This window comes from Zingiber officinale, chromosome 6A (assembly GCF_018446385.1).
Source record: "Zingiber officinale cultivar Zhangliang chromosome 6A, Zo_v1.1, whole genome shotgun sequence".
Taxonomy (NCBI): Eukaryota; Viridiplantae; Streptophyta; class Magnoliopsida; order Zingiberales; family Zingiberaceae; genus Zingiber; species Zingiber officinale.
Genome location: NC_055997.1, coordinates 69,970,320 through 69,997,938, shown reverse-complemented (window position 1 = coordinate 69,997,938; position 27,619 = coordinate 69,970,320). Strand labels below are relative to the sequence as shown.

Here is a 27,619-nt window from a genome sequence, read left to right as displayed (position 1 = left end):
AAGCCTTACAAGCTCTCAGTACAAGAAGAAGGAAAGGGAAAACAAAATACAAGCAAAAGCTTACAAGTTTGCACACGAAACCCTAACCCTAACTTCTTCCTCGCCTCTTGACTTGGATGTGCACCAGCACAAGCCTCCAAGAACCTTCAAGAACTGACGATCTGAACCTGAGAGAGATGCTGTGGAGATGCGGTGAAGATCAGAAATGGAAGCCGTGAGTTCTGTCGAGAGAGACACTCGCCAACAGCTATATCCTGCGCCAACGGTCAAATCCCGATCGATTAGATTGCTCCCAATCGATTGGGGAGGCTTTGGATCGATCGGTCGATCGATCCAAAGTGCCTCTGCATTCTTGGGAATTGCCTGGATTGATCGGCTGATCGATCCAGAGCCTATCGTACGAAATCACACCTCCCAATCGATCGCCCGATCGATCGGAGGCTCCCAATCAATCGGCTGATCGAATGGGAGGCTTTCTGTTCGTGCGACACTTCTCCCCAATCGATCCACTGATCGATTGGGAGGAGGTTTATCGTGGAGACTCTCTCAATCGATCGGCCGATCGATTGGGCATGTGCCAATCGATCGGCTGATCGATCCAGCCCTTGTTTTTGCCCAAAAACAAGTCCAAAGTCCCCTAAACCAACATCCGATCAACCATGACATGTTGGTACATCATGCCTAGCATCCAGTCATCCTCAACCTGCTAGGTCTCTCTCACCAAGTGTCTGATCAACCTTGATCCACCTAAATTTCCCGTGCCAAGTATCCGGTCAATCCCTTTGACCTACTTGGGCTTCCCAACACCAGATGTCTGATCAAACTTGATCCATTTGGATTTCCTGTGCCTGACTTCACTCACCAGGACTTTCCTTCTGCCTAGCTTCACTCACTAGGACTTCTCATTTTCCTGGTTTCACTCACCAGGACTTTCCTTACTGCCTAGCTTCACTCACTAGGTCTTTCACCTGGCTCCACTCACCAAGATTTTCCAGCAACCCGGCTTCACTCACCGAGACTTTCACCTAGCTTCACTCACTAGGATTTTCCTTCTGCCTGGCTTCACTCACCAGGACTTTCACCTAGCTTCACTCACTAGGATTTTTCAGTCAAGTATCCGGTCAACCTTGACCTACTTGACTCTCCTTCACAATCTCACCACATGAACAATTGCACCTGCAATCTCCATGTCTTGTCTCCATGTATTGTCAAACATCGAAACTTAAACATCAAGACTCAAGCTTGAACCAATTCAAGCTCAGTCAACCAGGTCAACCTTGACATAGGGAATATTGCACCAACAATCTCCCCTTTTTTGATGTTTGACAATACCACTTGTAAGTTAGGTTAATCCCATAGCCTCAACTCCTTTCATGCCAATATGAGAATGATGGTTTCCTTCATTCTCCTTTTCTAGAGGGCAAACTCCCTCTTTAGGTAATGAAGGCCTAACTTAACCACACATTCTCCCCCTATTGGCACACATCAAAAACTCTCCCCCTGAAGAGTTACCCAACGTTGTTGACAACTTCACTCGTTGTTCACAACATAATAACGAAGGTCTCATACCCTTCATTATTCTAAACGCTCATCCTTGAGCATATACCTTATGAATAATGAAGATATCCACTCTTCATTACATTCAAATGCCCAACCTTGAGCATTTTCGCTAAAGAAGGTTAACCACCTTCCAAGGTTTATGAAAAATAAATTTTCATATCCTTAAAGAGTAACTCCCCCTAAATACATGCACGTAACTTCTGTCATTGCACCAACAATGACTTGGAATCCCTAAACCTTTAGGAAACCCAAATTTAGATTTTTTTTGAGGTTCAAAAATTCAATATTGACACCAAACCTCAACCTAAACCTCTACTTAGTCTTTCTTAACCAATCCGTCCTTGTTTTCATCATGAAAAACTCCCCCTTTTTGTATACAAATGTGTTTTGAGGGGTTAGGAATGGTTACCTAGACTAAAGGTGGTTCAAAATGCTGAAATTAGGCTTTCCCAGCCAAAATTAGCATCCCCAATCGATTGGAGTTGGGTCCCAATCAATTGAACCCTGCTGAATCGATCCACTGATTGATTCAGACTGCGTGGATCGATCGGTGGATCGATCCAGCGAGCTTCTGCTCGCGAGAGATGCCTTCTCAATCGATTGCCCAATCGATTGAGGCACGTCAATCGATCGAGTGATCGATTGAAGTTCTGAAATTGCTAAAATTCACTTTCAGTCAATTTCAGAAACTCCCCAAAAATTCTACAAAATTCAAAAAATTATGAAAATTCATGTAGACATTATTTAGGGCATATACTATCAAGGAAAAATAGTTTTCTACGAAAATACTTCATATTTTATAAGATTGACACAAAATAGAAAACTTATAAAAACTTTAGTGTTTTCTTCTAGTTTGTATTTAACTTTTCAATGATGAGTACTATCAAAAGATAGTCTTCACCAAGGTTTTCAAAATCATATTTGAAATCATTTTCAAAACCAATTTCTAACCATGTTCTTTGGGCTCAATGCACATGACTTGTACATTAGCTTTCCCAATGATTGGAAAACACATAACTATGTGTTTTGATGAACTTAAAACTCAAAAGAATGCACTAAATCAACATCTTGAGTTTTTGTTCATCATCCTAACATCTCACTTGTATTTAATATGTACGAAACCACATACAAGTCACCATATAGTTCTTAATGAGATGTAAACTTCGGTTTTGCCCTAATCTAGGGATCATGCATATCTACCTAGGCATTTTGAGGTTATGAACATCCACTAAGGATGTTACTTGTTAATAAATATCATTTGTCCTTAATTGCAAGGAATTTAAAATAATGCATGATGTGTTATGGCATACATCAAAGATAAATAATTTTCAAAAAGAAAATTTCCTAGAACTACATGATGTATGTAGACATGACATGGTATTTTTGTGTTTTTCATAATAAAACATGAATACAAAAATAAATATGATGTCATGGCATATGATGGGCAAATAAAGCATGGCAAATTAGCATAAAAGAAATACCTAGATTATCTATCCAAGTATCCTTAATCCTTAGCTAAATTAAAATTTAACCCAAGATTGCTCATTATTTTCCAAGAAAATGCCAAAATCCAATTTTGACATTTCTCTAATCTCTTGATGTATTTATGCCAATTAAAAACTAAGCATATTCCTCAAATTTTTGGCATATTTCATTCTTCCACAAGAGCAACCAATTCAAGTTAAGGCTTAAATTGCCTTTACTTTCCTAAGAACATACCACAATCCCAACTTGGTAGTTCTTATAATTTTTCCAAATGTGCCAAACTAATTGTAAAATTTAAATTTCTCACATTATGAGACATCTTACTCTTCCCAAGAGTAAATGAAAATCCACTTCATTTTTGAAGGTTAATAATTATCTTGAAAATACTCTTAGAGTGCCAACTTTATCATGTTTGCGTTAACTACCCTTTCAATTTGAGTTGACACTCTCTAACACATCTAAGAGGTAGAGAAAATGCTCCTAGGAACCCAAAATCTATTAGTGCTCCTTGGATGCTCTAGGTATTCATTAGGGATGACTTCCCTAGATACCTTCCTAATGACCTTGTTAGGCTTCTTAGAAGCCTTGATCACATTTTCTAGATCAACTTTAGGGATTTCTTCCCTTGTGACCTTCTTTGTGACTTTCTTGGAATTCTTAGAAATCTTAGTCACATTTGTTGCAAAATCACTCTTAGGAATAGCCTTCCTAGTATTTTTGACTTGACCATTTGACCTAGGGTTGGTTCCATAACTATATAGAACCCTATGATAAGAAGGTACATCCTTCTTAGCCTTAGGTTTGTATCCCAAATCTCTATGACCATTGGATGACCCTTGTTATCCTAAACCTAGGTATGATCCAATAATTTATTAGGCTCAACTTTGGCAAACTCAATCAGGTATGATCCACACATGACCCACAACTCTAAGATCCAATAATTTATTAGGCTTTAGTGCTGCAATCCCCTATAAATATTAAAGTCAATTGTATGAACAAGAGGAACACTTTCTTCTTTATTTTTTTATTACTATTTTATTTCTATCTAAACATCAGTGGAGCTTTTATTCATGCATTGAATATTTTGTGCTTTCCATCAAATTACGCCTCTGATTTCTCATCTTATCTCCTAAGTAGAATGATAGTTGGCTTGATTTTGTGGGTTCGGCTTATCAACAAGAGTCGTCTACTGAAATTGATCATCATTCATGGCAAAAAAAATAACATTTATAGCTGCTAAAAGAACAAAGTTTAGAGAGACTAAAATGTTAGTGAAAAAGTACAAATGATTTATTATGTTAAGGTATTGACTAAATTTGTAATTTTGTTTGTGCAGGTCTCGCTCGGTGTAGTTGGAGACACTCTTATCATAAAGCACTTTTGTAGATCTTCCCCGTGGTATTCTAGCCTATCTTTAATATGCAAACTTACCAAACTTATATCTCACTGAGTTTTTTATATACTGTCTCAGTTATAATTTTATTTATTTTATCAGTTAATACACTGTATTTGTTCCTACAGGTCATTAGAGGTGACATCTAATATTTTTTTCCCTCTTATTCTACAAGCTATTTGAAGAAAAATGGTAAGTTTTTGAAAGTTCCTTTTTATGAATCAAATTTGCAATTTACTTTATCTTATATTGGAATTTTTAGCTCCGCTCTAAGTCAGATTCCTCCGCGTGACGATGATGATGATGACGACGATGATAACGATGATGTTGGTGATGCTATTTCATGATTTTAATTATGTCTGATGATTATTTGTCTCATAATTAGTGTTTTATACATTAAACCATGCCATGTTAACTTTTCTAATTTTTATTTTATTTAATATTGTTAATTTGTTTTTAACAGGATTGGTGAGGCGAAATATGTATCGGAGAAAAAAGTAAGTATTAAATAACACACTCGTAGTTGAACATGTTATACTTTTAATTATATTTATTTATTTTTAAATCAATTATATTTGAAAAGTTAAATAAAGGTATCAATCTTTTTATATATTTGTTGAAATTTGCTATTACTGCATTATTACTTCAAATTCCAAATTATGATTAGAGTTTGCCTAACAACCAAGTAACTATGAGTACTTAAAGACTAGTATCAACTAATTGCTCATATATTAGTTTGTGCTTTCTTCATTTGAGACATTTTCATATTATAGAAATTTTAAGAATACATCTCATTCTCTCTATGTTTGATGAAATACAATATTTGTAAAACTTGTTTGATAAGGTGAAATATGGTATATCATAACAATTTGATACAAATGAAACTGTTAGAATTGTGAGATTGTTAGAATTTAAGTTATTATCTTTCTGGTTACACATGATCTAGTTTATTCGTTTGTTTGTATGCAGGAAGAGAAGAGTTGATGGGGATGAAAGCTTTTGTGGAGAAAGAAGATGAGTTGATGTATCTTAGTTTTTTTTTAAAATTTAACTCCTTGTTTAACTTCTTGGATTATTAGACTTTATAAATATTTGAGTGTTGAACTTGTATAATATTTTGGAGTCGTTTGAAGAAGATGTTGAGAACTTTGAATTTGTTGTATTGTGATTTGATTTTAATTATTAATATATGTATCTGAAATAGGATGTGTTGAATGTATATATTGTGTTATTTGTGATATTGTTAATTAGGATGTGTTGAAAGTCTATATTTTGTTATTTTGAAATTGTTATATATATTTATTTGAATTTATTGTAGAAATGTATAGTTGCTGGAATTTTTTTTTTAATTTAGGAACGAATTTGGCAACGAAAATAATTTGTCCCAAACTTATCCATTGATAATTTTGCAATAAAAATATTTTTGTTCCAAATTTCGTCCCAGATTCTGGGACGAATATGCGGATTCGTCCCAGAATTTGGGACGAAACTGCGGATTTGTTCCAGTATTTGGGACGAAATTTGGAACGAATATTTATTTTTTAAATGAAATTAGTATTTTCGTTGCCAAATTCGTTGTAAATTTTGCAACAAAAATAATATTCGTTGCAATGTGTCATGAAAATTAGCAACAAATTTGGCAACGAAAATATAATTTGTTGCCAAATTTGGGACAGATTTGGCAACAGAATTAAATTCATCCCCGAATTCGTCCCTAAATTCGTTGCTAAGTTTGCAACAAAATAAATTTTCGTTGCAAAATTGTATAGTATTTTGGGACAAATAGAGTTTTTTGTTACAAAATTGGCAACGAATTTGGGGACGAAAATATTATTCGTCGCCAATTTTGTCCCCAAATTCGTTGCCAAATTTCCAACGAACAAATATTTGTTCCAAAAGTTGGCATCAATAATTTTGGGACGAAAATATTTTCGTCCCAAATTTTGTCCCTAAATATTTTGCAACGAATTTTTTTTTTTCAAATTCGTCCCAAAATTTGTCCCAGAAGCCTTTATTTTTTGTAGTGTAACTCGTGTTAATCCATGCAAATCTTGTCACATTGTGGAAGGAAACTACATCAACAATTTCCAACGAGGTAGAAATTTCCGCAGCATCAAAAATAAACTTGAAACTAGAAATCAATTCCTTTTATTTGTTACAATTCAAATTCAATAAAAAAAATTGTTCTAATGAGTAATTAAACCCTGAGATTGCATCACATCACATCACGGTGCCACAGAATTATTCAAATCAAAGGAGCTAAACTGGATAGCTGAAAAGAAAACATTTATAATGCAAACAAAAATGTGCATCTCCTTAGAGCGCCAAGTGATTTGAATCATTATGTCGGTGGCCTCCATCCTCCCGGGCCACCGTAAAACAAGCAGCAATCTCCATTGTATTCGGCATCATAAAAGGGTTTGTCGAGATCATTGAATGTTACTGCATTGTAGACGGATTTTGGGTATGGAATAGACTGCCCATCCGTAATGGTGATCCTCCTAAAAGATGCTCCACCAAGTTGCCCATTGCCCGTCGGAAGACTAGGCTTATCGATAGGAGAGCTAACAGTTGCACTCAGTTGAATCTGAGAAGAATCTTCCATGTTATTGAAGAGCTCCCTCGGCCAGTAGCCAATCGGTTCTTCGCCATTGTAGAGCATGCAGTTCAACGAATGTCAATCCTAGAAAAAAAAAACCAAAAAAAACTTGCATGATCCATCGATCTTACAAGCAGCGACCTTTCTTCCAAACCATCAAAAGTGAAAGAACCGTGAGTTCAATTTGATTTTGTTACCCTAAATATATTGAGGTTCAAGGCGCTCAGAGTGTAAACTTGGCCTGGAGACAACCTTTCAGTTGTTTGGATGAATCCAGGGCAAAGAAAGTTGAAGCAACCAGTTTTCTGATTCCCATCTGACTAAATATATCACTACAAAAATTACCATTATTACCGACTGAATTTTCCGTCGGTATTCCGTCGGTATATGAGATTACCGACGGAATGCCGACGGAATTTCTGATGTCGGAATAATTTTGGTCGGCAATAACTTTACCGACGGAAAAATACATCCGTCGGTAATTACCGACTGAATATATATTTCCGTCGGTATATTACCGACTGAGATTCTTACCCGTCGGTAAAAAAACAAATGGCGGTCAACGGAGACTACCGACGGAATAACTAATTCCGTCGGTAAACACCGACGGAATAAGGTTTTCCGTCGGTAAACACCGACGGAATCAGTTTTTCCGTCGGTAAACACCGACGGAATAGCCTTTTCCGTCGGAATTATACCGACGGAATTAGGGTTTCCGTCGGTGTTTGCCGACGGAAAAGGCTATTCCGTCGGTGTTTGCCGACGGAAAATATGTTTCCGTCGGGTGTTTACCGACGGAATTAGTTATTCCGTCGGTATTATATCGAAGAAAACCTGTGATTTTTTCGATAAGTTACCGACGGAAGTTATAATTCCGTCGGTAAAAATCTGGAAAAATTTTAAAATCCAGCCCCTGTTTTGCTAGTTTCCCATATACAAATTTAATACAAATACAAACCATCACAATCGATGGTATCACAAACACAATCCACACAATATATTAACAATATCACAATATAAATCAATCCACAATCTCCAAAATACAACATACAACAAAAATATAAACATAACTGAACGACAAATAGAAAATCTCCAAACTATAATAAAATCTAAGTATCAAGTTCTCACAATCAAAAATATCTAAATTTATACAAGTGAACGACAAATACAAAATATCCAAAATACATACCATGATACATCACTTATACATATATCCGAATATAATCCTGTAAAAGTCAAATACAATAGATTATGATTAGAATAACTCGATGCAAATGTAATATAACTCAAACATTGTTATATATGACTAATTTTACTTGTAAAAAAAAAATACCTGGATTATATTTTGGATAACCAATAATAGTGGTGATGGTGAATGTATCAGTATGAACTCCTGAAAAATGTAAAACACTTTAAGATAAGTATCTAATAATATACAATAAATATATTTGACTTAATGAATATCTAAAAAAATATAAAAAAAATCAAGTTATAGATAAACATACCTCAACAAAATCTAATCATCAGCGGGGTCTGGGTCTGATGGGTCTGGGGTCTCCTCTGACTGGGGCTGCTGTGATGGGTCCCATCGTGCAATGATTGCTTGCATCTGGGCCAATGTCTGCTCCTGTGCAGCCCACTTCTTCTCCCACTTCTGATCCATGGTAGTCATCTGAGTCTTCAAGTCTTGGTTTTCTTTTCTTAATGACTCCACCTCAGAAGAAGAAGAAGAGGAACTCGCACGACCCCTAGGAGTCCTCAAGCGATCAAATACCACCTTCGCCTGGGAACCAAGGCCGTAGAGGGAGGAGTTCTTTGTCCTTCCACCCACAACATCATAATAAATTTCATTTATATCCTGGGTGGATAGATCCTGTGACTCCCCTCCCTCTATTGGTGGCTGAGATGCCTGAGCAACCCTGCTTGTCATTTCCTCCTGTGTAGAAAAAATATACAATTTATATATTATACACAATTAGTAAAGCTAATTAATCATTATTAAAGATTAAATATAAATTAATTCAAACCCCAATGTTCTTTGATCGATCATCAATATATGTGTTATCCTTTCTCTTGTGAGTTTTGAGAAAGATCTCCAAGCAAGTGGGTTGTCTTTCTAAAGAACGCTCCTGCATGCACAAACAAATTTGACTAAAATTATACAAGTTCATTAATAAATAAAAATTTAATTTATATAACTTTAAATTAAAATCACCAGATCCATAGCGTGCTCAACAATGGAACGAGATCCTGATGTATGTCGAGCAGATCCAGTACTCGGACCACCTGGCTCTGTATTCCTATTCGCTCGAGCTTTTAGAGCATTTGTTTGCCATCTTTCTGCAGACCAAGTGGTCGTCCATGCACTCCAAATCTCCTCGGATACATAAGCAGGCCGTGTGCCATCCTTTCTCACATAGTATAATAGGTCTTTGTACAACTTGGCACAATAAATATTCCAAGTTTTTGCAAATTCTACCTCGTATCCCTCCTCCCATGTATATTTTTTCTGCAATTTAAAAATAAAATTTTAGAATATTAAAGGATAAATATAATGTACATATTCAATTTACTTACCACAAATTCTTGATAATAGAAATCCTTAGTTCCAGCATCTACATGTCTCCATGTAGTCCCAGATATGCAGACTCTTTCCTTAAATTTCCGTGTGATATAGGTGGATACTCGATGGCCGTCGGGAGTAAACCTACATATAAGCAATATTAAGACATAAGATATATGTTATAAATAAAGAACTTGAATTACTAATAATAAAAAAAATACTTACGACTCTCCAACAACCCTAAGTACGGTGGATCCACGGAGTGGTGCTGGAAGATCTGCCATGATACCTTATATCTACAAAAACCATATTAGCACACATCATAATAAATCTTTAATAACATGATAAATAAGCAAAAAAACATGATTAAAGCATAACTTACTAGATGAATAATAATGCTAAAATTTAATCAATGCTAGACTCTGGAAGCATTTCTACTCAACATTAACAGTTTGTAGGTCGTCGTCGCTAGACTCTGTTAGTTCAACAAAATCCTCACTGCTGGATTTCTCTCCATCATCTATATCCTCGTCAGTGGCATTACCATCTACAAGTAATTGTGATGTAGATTGGATTTGTGAATCAACTGAATGTCTCTCTACTTCGTCATTCTGAAATGCATCATGGTTTTGAGCAGTAATAGTGTTCGGCATTTCTATGGTTGAACGAGACTTCAATCGACAAACAGACAACCATTCACTAGTTCTTCTTCTCTTCGTAGGATATTCAAGATAAACCACCTGACCCGCTTGTATTGCAAAAATGAAAGGTTCAAACTTATTGAACCTTCTATTTGCATTAACCTCTACTAAATTATAATTTGGATGTATTCTGGTACCTGTTCTTGGGGTTGGATCATACCATGAACATTTGAACAACACACACCTTTTTATCGGTAATGCAGGATACTCAACCTCTATAATTTCCTCAAGTCTACCATAGTAATCAAACTCAGTGTTATTGGTGTCGATAGATCCTTTAACGCAGACACGAAATTAAAAGTTAATCTCTGCGAATCTCGTTGTCTCACATGGAATTTGAGACCATTAACATAGTAACCCGAATAGACCATTATTTGGCGTAGGGGTCCAGATGCAAGATTCAATATTCTATCATCTTGTACATTAGATATTCTTCGGTCTTTCACCTATCAAAATAGTAATACGAAAAATTAGGACCAAATTTTTATAAATAAATAATTATGAAAATTTCTCTAACTCACATATATTTGAAACCATAATGCAAATTCGGTCTCTAACTTTTCAGCAACCTCACTTGCAGTTATTGATGGATTTTGAAGATGTAATTGTTGCTCATACAAGCTTTGAAAAAAGATAATTATAAGAAAATTAGGATATCAAGCAATTAACTACAACGAAATAAAAGCTTGATTAGAGAAGTTAACTTACTTTATGTAGGGTTTGACCTCATCACAGTTTAAGAGTATGTATGTTCTTGCAGCATGGTATTCTTGTTGAGTTAACCATCTAGAAACAGATGCACCCATTGGTTTACCAGAAAATTTGAAAATAGAAAGCATCGATGGATCTATATTCTGAGTATCATCGGAATTTCTAAGACATTTGCGGTGTCTGGTTTTAACATTATCAGCAAAATAATAAGAGCAGAAAGAAGATGCTTCCTCCACCAGATAAGCATTACATATTGACCCTTCAACTCTTGCTTTATTACGAACATTATTTTTTAATTTTCTCAAAAACCTTTTAAATGAGTACATCCATCTGTATTGCACAGGACCAGCTATTCGTGCCTCATATGGTAAATGTACCGGTAGATGTTCCATTGAATCAAAAAAACTTGGTGGAAATATGCACTCCAACTTACAAAGTCTGAGAGGAATGTCAGTCTCTAGCTGAATCATATCAACCATCATAATACACCTCGCTGTCAAATCTCTGAAAAAAAGACTCAACTCTGTAAGTGCTTGCCAAACATTATTGGGAAGTAAATCATGAAAAGCTATTGGAATAAGTCTTTGCATGAACACATGACAGTCATGACTCTTCATTCCAAACATCTTTAATTTGTTCATGTCAACGCATCGAGCCATATTCAAAGCATATCCATCTGGAAATTTGATTTCTTTTAACCAACTACATAAAGCTTGTTTACCATCTTTGTCCAATGTATAACAAGCTTTTGGAAACTTATTAGTTGTTTCATTCTGATGCAACTCTGGTCTGTTGACTAGTTCTTTTAATTCTTCACGTGATTTTGCAGTGTCCTTAGTTCTTCCAAGTACATTCATCACAGTGTTGAAGATATTATCAAAGAAATTTTTCTCGACATGCATCACATCTATATTGTGTCGAATGAGTAGATACTTCCAATAAGGCAACTCCCAGAATATGCTCCTTTTCTTCCAACCACACTTGCTCGTCCTCACAAGATACTTATTTATCTCATCAGAATTAGGCTGAGATACTGGGAGGAATCCATAACTATCTATTTGTTCAATGATTTCTTCACCTGAAGCATGGACTGCTGGGGGAGGTTTTCTGACTACAACATTCTTTAGAAAATTTTTCTTATTTCGCCTAAAAGGGTGATCCAGTGGTAGAAATTTACGATGATTATCAAACCAAGATATCTTCCCACTGCAAGGTAATGAAAATGCATCGGACTCTGTCATGCAATGTGGGCATGCTAATTTACCAGCCGTGCTCCATCCCGACAACATTGAGTATGCTGGAAAATCACTGATCGTCCATAATAAGGCCGCATGCAATGTAAAATTAGTTTTACTTGCAATATCATAAGTAACCGAGCCTACATTCCATAATCATTAAGCTCGGCAATTAGAGGTTGCAAGAAAACATCTATCTTATCTTTTGGATTGGCTGGACCAGGAATAAGCACGGTAAGAAACATAAACTCATCTTTCATGCACATCCATGGTGGTAAATTGTACGGTGTTAATATAACTGGCCAAGATGAATATTGTTGTCCCGACTGACCAAATGGTTGAAATCCATCTGCAGAAAGTCCCAATCTCACATTTCGTGGTTCCATTGCAAAGGAGGGAAACACATTATCAAGATGTTTCCATGCAGGAGAATCACAAGGATGACACATTATACCTTCTTCATGCTCATGCTCATGCTCATGCTCATGATGCCACACCATGTGGTTAGCTGTAGCAGCAGATGCATACAAGCGTTGAAGTCTAGCAGTTAACGGAAAATAATACATTACTTTCCAAGCAATATTTTTCTTCTTCTTCCCTGGTATGCGATTACGATGCTTAAAACGAGGGTGAGTACAGATTTTACATTCATTCAAATCACTGTCTTCATTCCAAAATATCATGCAGTTGTTTATACAACAATCAATTTTCTCTACAGGCAAACCTAAACCTCTGATCAATTTCTTTGTTTCATAGAAGCTATCAGTCATTATGTTATCAGTAGGGAGCAACTCTGACATCAATTGACAAATGTCATCGTAACATCTTTCTGAGAAATGATGTTCTGCTTTCATATTCAATAACCTTGCTGTAGCTGATAGTTGTGAATGACCAGAAGGAATGCCTTCCCACACTTCTCTTTCACTAGCCTTTAACATTTCATATAGTTGCTGATATTCAGGGGTTGGTATTTCATCTATATTCGAATAATCAACTGCATTCATTGCATCTTGAACCATTGATTGCATTGAAATATCAATATTATTTGATGCTTCAGGAGCTGTAACAGTAGTCCCAGAATACGAACCACCAGATGACCCAATTGGTTCATATATATAAGGCTCTCCGTGGCAATACCAATTGTAGTAATTTGGCACAAATCCATTTCTACATATGTGCATTTTTACGGTATCCTCATCACGAAATGCTCTATTTTGACATTTTTTATGATTACACGGACACCGTAACTCAGAACCATTCATACATTCTGGATGACTTTTAGCAAAAATCACAAACTGTTCAACTTCAGCAATAAAATCATCTCTGATAAAACCATTGTCTAATCGATTGTACATCCAAGCTTTGTTCATATACATTGGTATAACCTAAAGAGAATATAAATTGAAACATTATTAAACTTGTTGTATCACTTGAAATAAGTTTAAATAAAGAATTATGTGCACAATTTCATCTCACAATCATCATATCATATTACCATAAATCACCTCTACACTAGAACAATTAAATGAAACTATTATAAACATGTTGTTCCTTATAGCATTATCAAATGAAATAATCATACATATATGAGAAGCATCGATCAAACTACATTTTATGCAAGTACAATAGCGAAATTGATCAAAATATGTCACAACACTTAAATTTTCTAGGGTTTACATTGTGCTCAGCTACGAACAGTAACAAAGCACCGCTACAATTGCGAGCAGGCCGGCGGCCAAGAGCAGCCCGCTAGCTGCGAGCAGGCCGGCGGCCGCGAGCAGGCCGCTGCCCGCTGGCCGGCGGCCGCGAGCAGGCCGGCGGCCGAGAGCAGGCCGCTGCCCGCGAGCAGCCCACTGGCCGCCGGCCTAGAGCACCCCATTGGCCGCCGACCTAGAGCACCACAGGAACCCCCAAGCAGGCCGGCGGCCGCGAGCAGCCCGCCAGCCGCAGGGCCCCTGCCGGCCTCGAGCAGGCCGCCGGGCGCAAGCAATCTGCCGACCGTCAACAGGCCGCCGGCAGCGATCAGCGAGCAGGGCGCGGCTGCCGGCGTGTGAAAACACAAACGAGAGAGGAGAATAGAAGATCATACCTGAGAGATCGCCGGAACGGTGTGCACGGGAGGAAAGGGCGCCGCCGAGATCGCTCGAAGAGCCGCCGAGATCGCTCGAAGAGCCGCTGGAAAATCGCCGCCGCCGCTGAGGGAAAGATCGCGCGAAGAGGAAAGGGAATTCTGTGCCCTAAATCGAGATTTACCGACGGAATTATACTTCCGTCGGTAATCACCGACGGAAATAGACTTCCGTCGGTAATCACCGACGGAATGATTATTTCCGTCGGTGATTTCTGCTAAGTTAGCGGGCAAGGTTTAGCGAACGCAGAGGAAACGGGTACGGGGAAATTTCCCGACGGAATCATATATCCGTCGGTATAATATAACCCTAAACCCGTTAATTACCGACGGAATATTATTCCGTCGGTATTATTTACACCCGGACCCGCCTCTTTACCGACGGAATAATAAGTCCGTCGGAAATTCTCAAAAATTCTAACGGCGATTTTATGCTACTCGCCGACGGAATTAAGAATTCCGTCGGTAATCACCGACGGAATTAAGAATGCCGTCGGTAATCACCGACGGAAATCTTAATTCCGTCGGTAATCACCGACGGAATTCTTAATTCCGTCGGTGATTACCGACGGACCTAAACCCCGTCGGTACTTACCGACAGAATTATATTCAGTCGGTATATGCCGACGGAGTTAAGATTCCGTCGGTACTCCCGTCGTTAAACTCATGTATTTTTGTAGTGTATGCATCCCCCACAAGGCCACAAAGACAAAATCAAGTTATGATCATGAACTATAGTTAATCGATGAAGAATGAAAGGTACCAAAACTCACAGTCCGATGAGCGAAGAAGTGAGTAAAGCTGTCTCCTTCAACTGCGTGATTAACCTGTACAAGTGATCATAATACCTGTACATTGTGTTGAATGCAACAAGAAGCCATGAGATTCAACTATTTGTGATTAATACTACCCACATGAAACCCAGCTTGTAAGACATTGTGGTATGCCATAGGGCCTGTTTCTCCTTTACTGACAATGATTTGTGTTGAGCTTATTTGATCATCCGATATACCGGAAAGCTGATAAACATCCAAATCAGCTGATATTCCATAGAACATTGCTGGTCCATTCCTAGTCGAAAATGTCACTCCAGCAGACTGCAGATTAATTCAGAGAAGAACATTAATTAAACCCTTGCAAGGATATAGTTCTTTATATTTACATAAGCTTTAGTTGGAACATTAGTATCTTGCAGATTTGTGAGTTGGGTTTGTTGGATTTGCTTTGCTCTAATCAAATCTTCTTTTGTAGTTCTTCTGATAGGAACAGTGCCCAGAGGACAACGTCTTGGCAGCTTTAGGATTTTCGAAGATGGATTATTCTTCATGCTCTTTGGAAATGACGTAGATTTAATCTGTGTGTGTATATAAGCCTGAAGAGTGTGGTTTTTAAGCAAAAGGTGATCGAAAGCTGGTTGTTTGTAAATATTCACACAGTCAAATATGATCCCATACTCATCCTGTATCATTAAGTTAAAAAAAAAAGTAAGTATAGCGATAAAAAAAAGGATTTATAGGAAAGAAAGATTAAACATATTTAAAAATGTGAAGATGGTGTGGCTTGCCTTGAAAGATTTGACATAAGGCTTGTTCAAGGATTTGAGTTGTATCTCCAACTCTCTCTCTTCTACTTCAGACAAATGCCATGTATCTGCAGCTACTGAATGATACAGAAGAGCACAAAGAGTCAATAAAATTAGAACTTATGATTCTCCCCTGTGATTCATCTTCATGTGGAGTAATCAAATCCACAAACATTTTTAAAAGTAAAAAAAAATCTGCTAAAAAGAATGCTAATAAATAGAGAATTCCCGGTTAAAATTGGAAATGTACATGCATTTATTGGTTTGACTTTTAAAAAAGGGGGAAATAATAGGTTTAGAGATGGTAAAAAAAATAAGATTTTTATTCATGATTAGCTAACTTATGCAAGCTATAATTAATTTTCAAGATATAGATGTAAGAAATTTATGGATAATTTAAGCCAGTTTAATTATCTGCTTAAATGATTGCGTGCCGACACTAAAAAAAATGATTTAAGGACGAAAATTTGGGATGAATATTTTTCATCCCAAAATTACAACAAGTTTGGTGATAAAAATAAAATTCGACCCAAATTAGCAACGAAATCTGTAACAAAATATTTTCGTCGCAAATTCCCAACGAAAACTATTTTCGTCGCAAAATTCGTCCCAGATTCTAGGAAGAATCCAGGATTCGTCCCAGATTTTGAAAAGAATCGAGGATTCGTCCCAAAATCTGGGACGAATTCAGAGTTCGTCCCAGATTGGAAAAAGATTAAAAAAAATTATAAGAGACGAATCCATGGATTCGTCTCCAATTTTAGGACAAATCCTGAATTCGTCCCATAATCAAAAATTTTTTAAAAAAAATAATAATCGGAAGCCTTAAATATGGACCTATAGACATCAGAATTTCATGAAACAAGTTTCTATGTGTTCGTATCATTCTCCTGATCGTAAAAATATCCTTATCCATAATTTTGACCTAATATTTTGAGTGTGATGAATTTTTAATTCAAATTTGATGTAATTCAGGTTAAAAAATTGCCACACTCAATAAATTATGTCAAAATTATAAATAAGGGCATTTTTACGATTAGGAGAATGATATGAACATATAGAAACTTATTTCGTAGAATTCCTATATGTCTAGATCCATATTTGAGCCTTCCAATTTTATTTATCTTTTTTTAAAAATTTTTATATTATATGACGAATCTAGGATTCGTCCCAGATTTCGAGACGAATTCAGAATTCATCTTAGATTTTTGGAACTAATCTATGGATTCATCCCTAATTCTGGGACGAATCCTAGATTTGTTCCAGAATTGAATTTTTTTTTTAAAAAAAAAATAAAAACTAATCGGAAGCCATAAATATGGACCTAGAAACATTGGAATTTCATGAGACAGGTTTCTATGTGTTCGTATCATTCTCTTGATCGTAAAAATATCCTCATCCATAATTTTGACCTTCTATTTTAAGTGTGGTGATTTTTTTAATCCAAATTTGATGTAATTCGGGTTAAAAAATCGCCACACTCAATAAATTAGGTCAAAATTATAAATGATGACATTTTTACGATCAGGAGAACGATAAAAACTTGTTTCAAAGAATTTCAATGTCTATAGATCCATATGTAAGTTTTCCAATTTTTGTTTTCTTTTTTTCTAAAAAATTTTATATTCTGGGACGAATCCAGGTTTCGTCCCAGATTTGGGGACGAATCCATGGATTTGTCCCAAAAATAAAAAATTAAAAAAAAAGAAAATAACAATCGAAAGTCTCAAATATGGACTAGAGACGCCAGAATTTTATGAAACAAGTTTCTATATGTTCGTATCATTCTCCTTATCACAAAAATATCCTCATTTATAATTTTGACTTAATATATTAGTGTGGTGACCTAATTCATGGTAAAAAATTATCACACTCAATATATTAGGTTAAAATTCTAGATTAGGATATTTTTATGATCAGGAGAAAAATCCGAATGGATAGAAACTTGTTTCATAAAATTCTAAGATATTTAGATCAATATTTAGGGCTTCTGAATGATTTTTCTTTTTTTTAAAAATAATCTGGGACGAATCCAGGAATTCGTCCCAAAATCTAGGACGAATCCAGGATTCGTCCCAAAATAAAATAAATAAATAAGAAAATAAAAATGAATCGGAGGCTCTAAATATAGACCTAGAGATTTCAAAATTTTATGAAATAAATTTCTATATGTTTGTATTTTTCTCCTAATCATAAAAATATCATAATCCAGAATTTTAACTTGCTCTAAATATAGACCTAGGGATTTCAGAATTTTATGAAACAAGTTTTATGAAACAAGTTTCTATGCGTTTGTATTTTTCTCCTAATTAAAAAAATATCATAATCTAGAATTTTAACCTAATATATTGAGTATGATAATTTTTTAACCACCTAATACATTTTAAAAAATCATCATACTCAACATATTAGGTCAAAATTATGGATGAGGATATTTCAATGATCAAGAGAAAATTAGAAACCTATAAAAAATTATTTCATAAAATTCTAATATCTTTATTTCCATATTTAGTGAAACATAGATAGTTTACTAATTAAGCATGTTAACGTTAAACGCATGTTTGGATATGTGTCTAAAATTTAAAATATAGACTACATATGTCATGATTTTGTGAAAGAATAGTCTATGAGTTTCTAATTTTCTTCTGATCATAAATATATCCTCATCCTTAACTTTAAACTAATATATTGAGTGTCGTGATTTTTTTAACCTAAATGAGGTGAAAATTTTATTTTAAATGATATGGAAAAATTTTAATTATTGGAAAACAATAAATTATTACTGGTTTAGAATTTTGAAGAGACTTATTGTTTAAATATAATATGTTAATTGGAACCTAAATAATCCTAAATACAAACGCAATAATATGTTAATTATTGGAACCAAAATTATTACTGGCTTAGAATTGAAGAGACTTATTGTATAAATATTGGTAATTATTGGAACCTAAATAATCCTCAATTGAAGAAAAAACATTACATAATTATCAATTATGAGAGTTTATTTATTCTTGGTAATTTTTTTTAATGAAATTGTGTTTTTATTTAAGAAACCCAAATTATTACTAAATATTGATGGAATTTTTTGCATAGCATTTAAAAATATTTTTTTCAAGAAATAGGAATTCTAAGTTCAAAATCACTTTATGATTGACAATATTTTTTATTGAATAATTTATCTAAATATTTTTAAGATAGAAATATTGTTAGGGGGCATCATCGCTATAAGTAGTAAAAGAAATTATAATTACTTTCTCAATCAATTTTTTTTATCATTTATAAAAAATATGTAAGTTATAACTGCAAGAAATTTATGGTTAATTTAAGTAATTTTAATTATCTAAGGAATGCCAACCGATGTGAAAATTTTATTTTGAATGAAAATTTTAATTATTGGATAAAGTAATGATTTGAGAATTTTGAAGTGACCTGTTGTTTAAATGTAATATGTTAAATATATAAATATTGGTAACTACTGAAATCTAAATAATCTTAAATTGAAGAAAAGAATACAAAATTATCAATTATGAGAATTTATTTGTTCTTGTTAATTTTTTAACGATAATTTATTGAATCTAGTAGTCAACTTTCCATAACATACAAACTAGTAATTTTTTTAACGGTATACATATACATGCATTTATTATTTTGGTTTTAAAAAAGGGGATATAACAGGTTTAGAGATGGTAAAAAAAATAAGATTTTTATTCATTATTTGCTTATTTATGCAACCTGTAATTAATTTTCAAGATGTAAATGTAAGAAATTCATCGATAATACTAATTTTATTTTATTTTTGATAATTTTTTTAATGACAGACTGTTTTTATTTAAGAAACTCAAATGATTGGATTTTTTTTTCATATTGCATGTAATTCTAAGTGCAACATTACTTTATCATAATATTTTTTTATTGAATAATTTATCTAAAAATATTAAGAAAGAAATATTGTTACGGGACATAATCTAATTATCAGTGTGTATACATAATTACTTTCTTAATCAAAACTTTTCTTTATCACTTATAAAAAAATAAAATACATGAGTTATAACTGCAAGAAATTTATGGTTAATTTAAGCCAATTTAATTATCTAAGGAATTGTTTCGCGAGGTGAAAACTTTATTTTGAATGTCATGGAAAACATTTAACTATTGAATAAAGTAATGATTTGAGAATTTTGAACACTAAAAAAAAATTACGATGAATTTTTTGATGAATTAAAAAAAATTGTCACAAAATTAATTTGCAATGAAATCTGTAACTAAAAAAATTTTATTGCAAATAAGTCGTCGTCAAATTCTGTGACGAAATAATGTATATTCGTCATAAAATTTGCGACAAATATATTTTGTCACAAAATTCGTTGTAAATTTGCAACGACAAAAAATTTATTGTAAAATTTCATGATTTCAAATTAAATTACGATGAAAATTCATCACAAAATATACAATGAATGAATTTTTTTCATTGTAAAATTCATTATCATTTCATGACAAAAAAGAATTCATCGTAGAATTTCATAATCCCAAATCTGCAATAAAAAGGAATATTCGTCACAAATGTGCGACGAACAAACGTTCATCGCAAAGTTGGGACAAATAAAGATTCGTTACAAATTTGTAAATTCAAAAAATCTGTGACGGAAATTTTATTCGTAGCTGTAGTTTTTGCAAAATTGTGTAGGAGAAATTATAAATTCTATGATGAAAATAGTTTTCATCGCAAAATCTGTGATGAAATAGGTTTTTGTCGCAGAATCTGTGATGAAATCTATTTTTCATCAGAAAGTTTGTAGCAAAAAACTTTGTTGTCACAGAATTATGATACACAATATAAAATTACGATAGGTTTGTGGCAAACAGTTTCATCGCAAAATTCATTGCAAAATACACATTTTTTTCACTACCCCTACCCATTTCTGTATTTTATCGTAGATACAAATAATATTCAAACACAACAATAATAATCCAACAATTCATATGACAATAATCAATCCAACACATCCTACACAACAATTAAACAATCCAACACATCTTATATACACAATTCATTCAAACAAGTCATATTCATATTCAATCCAACACAATTCATACAAGTCCCTATCCAAAATGAAATCATACAAAAACAAACATATCATACAAAAGATCCATAAATAGTGCAATAATTTTCATAATAAACGGTATCAAAAGGATGAAAACATACAAATATAAATCATTGTCCTCTCCTACCTGGGCAAATACTTCTTTTTCCTTCTAGTTTTCTTCTTTTCCAGCATCATAAAACAAACAAATTAAAAATATCATTTATGTCTAACTTATCAATTGTATCAATGTGTCAACAAATAAAACTTAATTTATCATCATAACATATCACTTGTATCTATGTGTTTTGATACATAAACAAGTTAATCTTGTAATTTTGGTAGGATGTAATCAAGGTTCTAACCTGGATTACAAAAGATGTCATTCATCCTCAATCCTCAATTGCATGAACCATGTGCATACATGAAACTTGTAATTAAACATAATAGCAAACAAAAAGTGTATAAGTCATGTAATCAGAAATACATATATCAAATGTTCCATGACATATAATAAAATCATCGAAACATATAGCTAATATTGCATGGATTAGTAGTAGGCAAGCCATAAACATACAGAACATGACATGACATGCAAAGTATCAAAGTAAGATCAAAACACATAAGCAATTACAACATGGCATAACATGCAAAAAAATCCTAACACAAAACTTAATATATAAAAACTTACTTCCTCAAACATGGATTTACAATTACCACCACCTTCATTGCCCATACAAACCTTGTTCGAAACAAATTAATAGTACTAATAAAAAAATCCAAAAAAAACAAACTCAATCAAATAATAGTAATTACAAGACAAATAACATTCATACAAAACAAATTGATATAGAACCATCACCACCACCATCATGACCAGAACTGAGAGGATTCTGACTTAGAGTAGAGCCTAACTGAATATATCGCATAATAAAGTCTTATTGTCAGCTTATTTCTCTCATTTCCTGATCTCTTTCCAATATTATGTCTTTCAAATGGGTAACCTCTTCAATCAAGTTATGTATCTGTGTTATTACTGATGGTAGGGTGGAAAAAGATTTACGAGCAACTATTGGGGTTCTTCTCAAAAAACTCATTCTCAATATCCTTCCCCTTTTCAGTCCTCCACTTGCCTCTAGTCATAAATACAAATTATTACCAATAGACGGTTCAGATACCTCATTATCATCACTAGCACTTGAAGTTATCTGTGCTACTAGCTCTAGCTAGGTCATAATATCTGTCCTGTATTGTAATGAGAAAAATTAAAATTTATAATAACAATAATTGACCACACATATAATCTTAATTAGATATAATATAGATGCTTATAATATAAATTTAGAGCAAGTACATAACTAATAAATTAGCTAGTTTAAATTAAAATCCAAGATAAATCTAAACCTTAATAAATTTAGTTCTATCCCTGCTCCAAGTCTTGTCTATTTTTATAAATATGTGGGTGAGAGTATCTATAAATGCAGGCCCTTCCCTATTTCCTTAATCTAAAAAAATACTGTTAGAAATAATGAAATAGTCTGAAATAGATTAAAAAAATTAGTGGAGAGTTAAAAAATTATCAATCTGTGTCTATGCTCATCGATATTGATAGAGTTTCCTGCATATGTCTTAAACGAGTCTCCAGAATTATAAGCTTGATTTGTTCTATTCTGTTGACTTTTTTGTTTGCTCTCCTCTGTTGCCCCAAAATTGGAAATCCTAGTCCAATTTTCCTTGGTGATGCAAGGTGACTTTTGTTAGTCCCATGTAGCCGACAAGAGAGGGTAAATTGTCCTAAAATAGAATACACACTTTCTTTTTCTTTCTATTTAACAAAGATAAACACACATTAGTTAATCAAAATAAACATAAGAAAAAGTAAGAGAAGACTCTGAGTTTACTTAGTTTGCAACCGAACGGTTGCTTATCCTCTGTCCTAGCACTTGAAGTTATCTGTGCTAGCTCTAGCTCATCATATTTTTCCTATATTGTAATAAGAAAAATTAAAATTTACAATAACAATAATTTACCACACATATAATCTTAATTAGATATAATATAGACACTTATAATATAAATTTAGAGCAAGTACATAACTAATAAATAAGCTAGTTTTAAATTAAAATCCAAGATAAATATAAACCTTAATAAATTTAGCTCTATCCCTGCTCCAAGTCTTGTCTCTTTTTATAAATGTGTGGGTAATGTTAGGACCTTCGGAAGCGGCTAGAGAGGGGGGGGGGGGGGGGGGGAATAGCCGACCCCAAATTCTCGTTTTTTCCTACAATTTGAGTTAGCGCAGCGGAAATAAAAAGTAGAAACGAAAATGGAGAATATCAAACCTCAAACGCGACGATATAACGAGGTTTGGAGATGATACTCCTACTCCTCGGCGTGTCCGTAAGGTGGACGAATCCTATCAACCCGTCGGTGGATGAGACCCCGGAAAAACGGCTAATAAAAACTCCTTCTGGGTGGAGAAACCTCGCCACAATCTCTCTTGCAACAGCAAGATCGAAGTACAGAGATATAGCAAAAAGTCAAGAACAATATGAATGTAAAAACACTAGTTTGCTTGCCTTCTCGTCGACTGTTGATGAAGCAGCAACTTCACGGATGTCAACCACAGCAGCAACTGTTGTTGGAGACCCAGCCGAGGGAAGCTCACACGAAGCTTCAGCAGTAGAGAGCTCAACAAAGCTCAGATCGCAAGGAGGAAGAAGAAGAGGAAGATGCAGCAGATCTGTAGAGGCCCTCCACCTCGTTATATAACTTCATCCTGCGAAGAAGAAGACAGAAATCTAGCCGTTGTGTCTCAACGGCTAGGCCTGGACCGATCAGGCCATAGCCTGATCGGTCCAGGACATCCCTGATCGGTCTGTGGACCGAGCAGGCCCTAATTTGATCGGTCCCCAAACCGATCCCAACTCTTCACAGTGAGGGTTGTCGATTCCTGATCTGTCTGTGGACCGATCAGGCCATAGGTGGATCTGTCCACAGACTGATCCCCCTATTGATCCCCTGTTGTCTCGCTTCTTACTGATCGGTCACCAGACCGATCAGATAATCTACAGAAAGCTACTGTGTGGTTACTGATCGGTCACGAGACCGATCAGATAACTAAGGTATCGCTGGATCGGTCGACAGACCGATCCAGACAGTCAAAGTATCACTGGATCGGTCAACAGACCGATCCAATGCCTGTTGGTTTTAGAGCTTCCCAGCCCTAAACCCTAACGTCTTCCTGGTCCAGAGAACAAGCTATCGAGCCCTCTCTGACCTAGTCCGGAGAACGAGCTACCGAGCCCTCTCCGACTTCCACGTCCGGTCCAGAGAACGAGCTACCGAGCCCTAGGGGTTGTGAAACAGAGAGCAGGGGGAGTGAGGCATAGAAGGGGGAGAAGAACGATGCTGGGTGGAATTCTAGGTGCGAAATTCTTCAACAAATGGTAAGAAGTAATTCTATTTCTTGGTAAAGTTTGGAGCTTTTGTTCTTGGTGGTGGATATTCACGATGGATCGACTGGGCGGCAGCAAGCACTCGTCGAAGAACATGAGGGCGAGGATCGGGTCGATACGAAGTAAGAAACAGGCCATGGTGCGGTGGCTCAAAAAGGGCGTCGCCGACCTCATCGTCGCCGGCCACGAAGCGAACGCGTACAGAAGGGTAAGCGTTTGTTTTCGCTTTCAAGAAATTGCTAATAACGAAGTTTTTTGTTTTTGAAATTAAAAAAAAAAAAAGAAGAAAAGAAGAGGAAATTGGATGAATGCTAAGGTTCCCCCTTTCCTCGAGCTCATTTTGGTGTAGGTTTCCTTGAAAGATCTGTCGCAACTGTAGTTCCTGTGTTTTTTGTTTAAGCATTAAGAGATCGAGTAAAGGGATGGTTTCTAAGCACTTCCAAATTGGAGTATTTGCCTTCAGGGCATTTGTTCAATTTCCTGTTAAAAAATGTGAGAAAAAAAAACTTGTTTTTAACATTCCTGCATATTGTGTTTCTACTCTTGATTGTTTGGTTTCACCCTTCATGTTTCAATGTTAAAAAGAATTGCTTTCGAGCATTTTATATCTGATATTTCTGTTCTTAATTTGCTTGGCTTATTTATTTCTTCTAGCTTTCTTTTAAATATTCTATATTTACTTTTGGTCTTAGCAGTTTTCTCCTCGCACACAATAGGAAGACTGCATTATTTTGTTTATTTGTTGCAAATCAGCATAGAGGGAAGATAACTTCCATAATATATAAATTGTGGGTTGAAAGGAAATTGGTAGGTTTTAGTTTGACCTTTTGGGTATGTGTATTTTCCCACCACTGTGAGCAATAATTAATGAAGAAAGAATTTCTGATCGAGGTATATATCTTCTAGAGCCTTGAAACATCTTTATTTCTTACGTCTTTTTTGCATGTTTGCATGTCTATAATTATGATATAGGCCTTTCCTTAGTGTATGTGTATTTTCTACTCTTTGTTGCTACAGGATGGAGTAACTTCTCTGGGAGTCCTTTTGAGGATGTGTGTTCCGCAAATATACAGAGGTTCAGATCTAGCAGAATCATAAACCAAAGCTCTCTTGCTCAACTTTTGCTATCCTTTTTCGACAAGGTGCGATCTTTTAGATTCATGGCTAGTTACCTAATTGTACAACATTTAGCGTTTTAGACTGAGCAAGTCTCGATTTTCTTATCTTGAATTTATATAAAGTAGGCTATGATAGAAATAGGCTGTTGGGATATTGATCAATATTTAATCTATATGTGCAGTTTTCAGATATTAGAACTTCTGGTTCAGATTATAGCATCTCGACATATGAAGGACGACAAAAAAGCCATCATTTTTGTAGATCGCTGCCCCTGATTGTAAGATTGTTGATGTTTCTGTTGAAATTTCTTGGAATGATTACTTGCAGTCTATAGCTAGTTGATGATCTTTCAACTTTACAGATAGAGGATCCTTTCAAGCGAATGGAAAATGCTGCTAGAACAGTCCGCTGGGTTGAACTACCTAAGAGATCAAATGCATTTTAGAATGCGCACAATAAGCTTTCGTCTGGTTCGGTGCTCTCTGATCGTGACTCCTTGCTCTCTCTTTTGACTAGGCCTTTCCTTGCTTCTAAGTTTCGTGAGCAGCAATCGTCAACACATTGCATCTATTTTATTTGATTATGTGAAAGATAACATTTTCTTTAATGCAAGAACGTGACTTGTTCATTCGACTATGTGGTTCCAGGTTGGTAAGCACAACCTTGCGTTGACTTTAGAGATTGAAAATTGATGTAATTAGCATATTTTTCTGGTGCTATAATCCAATGGTATAATTTATTCTTCCAATGCGAGTAAACATTGTCAGATTCCTTTACACTCCTTTATGTATTAGATTTCTTATGATTATTTCTAATTGGCTTCTCATTTTTCTGGTCGTAGAGATCGAGCGGATCAAAGAAATACTTGCAATGTCGAATGGAAAGGTTAGTTTGCATAATTGCATCTAGTTTAATTTTTTCCCTCTTAATGGAACATTCTTAAGATAAAAATGAGTGCAAAATAAGTCTGTTAATATCTTAATTGTCTCGAAAGAAGTCTATTGTGTCACTTGTGTTGGGCTACTGTATAATTTGAATACTTAATTCTATATTTTTCCCTCTGCTTGACATTATAATTGTTTCTCTTTGAAAGTGCCCTTAATCATAGTCCATCTCGTATTGACTTTATTCACAGATTATTAGTCTTGATGAAGCTCATACCTCTTGGGTGCTTAACAGATAAGTAGATTAGAAATATTTGTTTTCTTAAACACACTAATGGTTTTATTTTATTTCCAGACACTTGATGGTGAAACAAGACCTATCAGAGCTTAGTTTCTGCAATGCTATAACAGATTTATCTGAGAATCCCTTATCCCTCCTTTGAGATAATAATTGTTTATTAAGAATCACCCACTAGTGGGAATTACATGAAGCCCTTGATCAAGTTGTATCCGCTATTGCTTGAATAAGTTGATTAAAGTTGCAAGTTGAGCCTGCACTTTCACTAAGACTAGAAACTTTATCCTTTAATCAAGTAGTAGCTTCTTGATGGAGTTTATTTAGCATATGAAACTCATTTAAGATTTATGTCTGTTGTTCAATGTTTTTTTGACCTCATACTTGTTATAATTTATTGTTTATAATACATTGGACCTTATTTAACATTATTTAAATTTTAAAGTGTGTATTTAAACAGATATATAACAAGTAGCTTTTTTGAAGAAACTACAATGCTAAAGAGGGCATTATTGCAGTCATTCAAAAGTTCAATATCCAAGTTAGCAATTTAACTCAAGTAAGTTTTACAATAGCTTCTTTATATAACTACACTTACATGTTAGATTTTCCCTTGAATTGTTGTCAATCAATAGAATAATGATGCAGTATTTTTGTCAATATAAACAAAAAATGTATTTTTGTTCGTATTGAGTTTTTAGGTTGAAACTATATATGCGATTGTCAAAAAGAATAATTTTTTATTACATGTCAGAGATGATGATTTTTATTACTGATCTTTCGTTGTTCATTCCTTTTTACTATCTTGTGAAGGACTAAATTTTC

At 34.8% G+C, this 27,619-nt stretch overlaps 1 protein-coding gene and 2 long non-coding RNA genes across 3 annotated transcripts; 2 read left to right on the top strand and 1 right to left on the bottom strand.

Moving 5' to 3' along the window:
• Positions 1–4,767: 4,767 nt before the first annotated feature.
• Positions 4,768–5,587, top strand: LOC121994047. The gene is made up of 2 exons (XR_006115559.1): positions 4,768–4,935; positions 5,408–5,587. It is a non-coding gene; the product is annotated as an uncharacterized LOC121994047 (long non-coding RNA).
• Positions 5,588–6,779: 1,192 nt separating this feature from the next.
• Positions 6,780–7,100, bottom strand: LOC121994899. Its single transcript, XM_042548784.1, has one exon. The coding sequence runs from the start codon at positions 7,098–7,100 to the stop codon at positions 6,780–6,782; it is 321 nt and encodes a 106-aa protein (XP_042404718.1).
• Positions 7,101–25,522: 18,422 nt separating this feature from the next.
• LOC121994046 lies at positions 25,523–26,024 on the top strand. Its single transcript, XR_006115558.1, has 3 exons — positions 25,523–25,638; positions 25,797–25,892; positions 25,977–26,024. It is a non-coding gene; the product is annotated as an uncharacterized LOC121994046 (long non-coding RNA).
• Positions 26,025–27,619: the final 1,595 nt, after the last annotated feature.

Coding starts and splice junctions, on each gene's coding strand:
- LOC121994899 (XM_042548784.1), bottom strand. CDS start 7,100: ATGCTCTACAATGGCGAAGAACCGATTGGCTACTGGCCGAGGGAGCTC.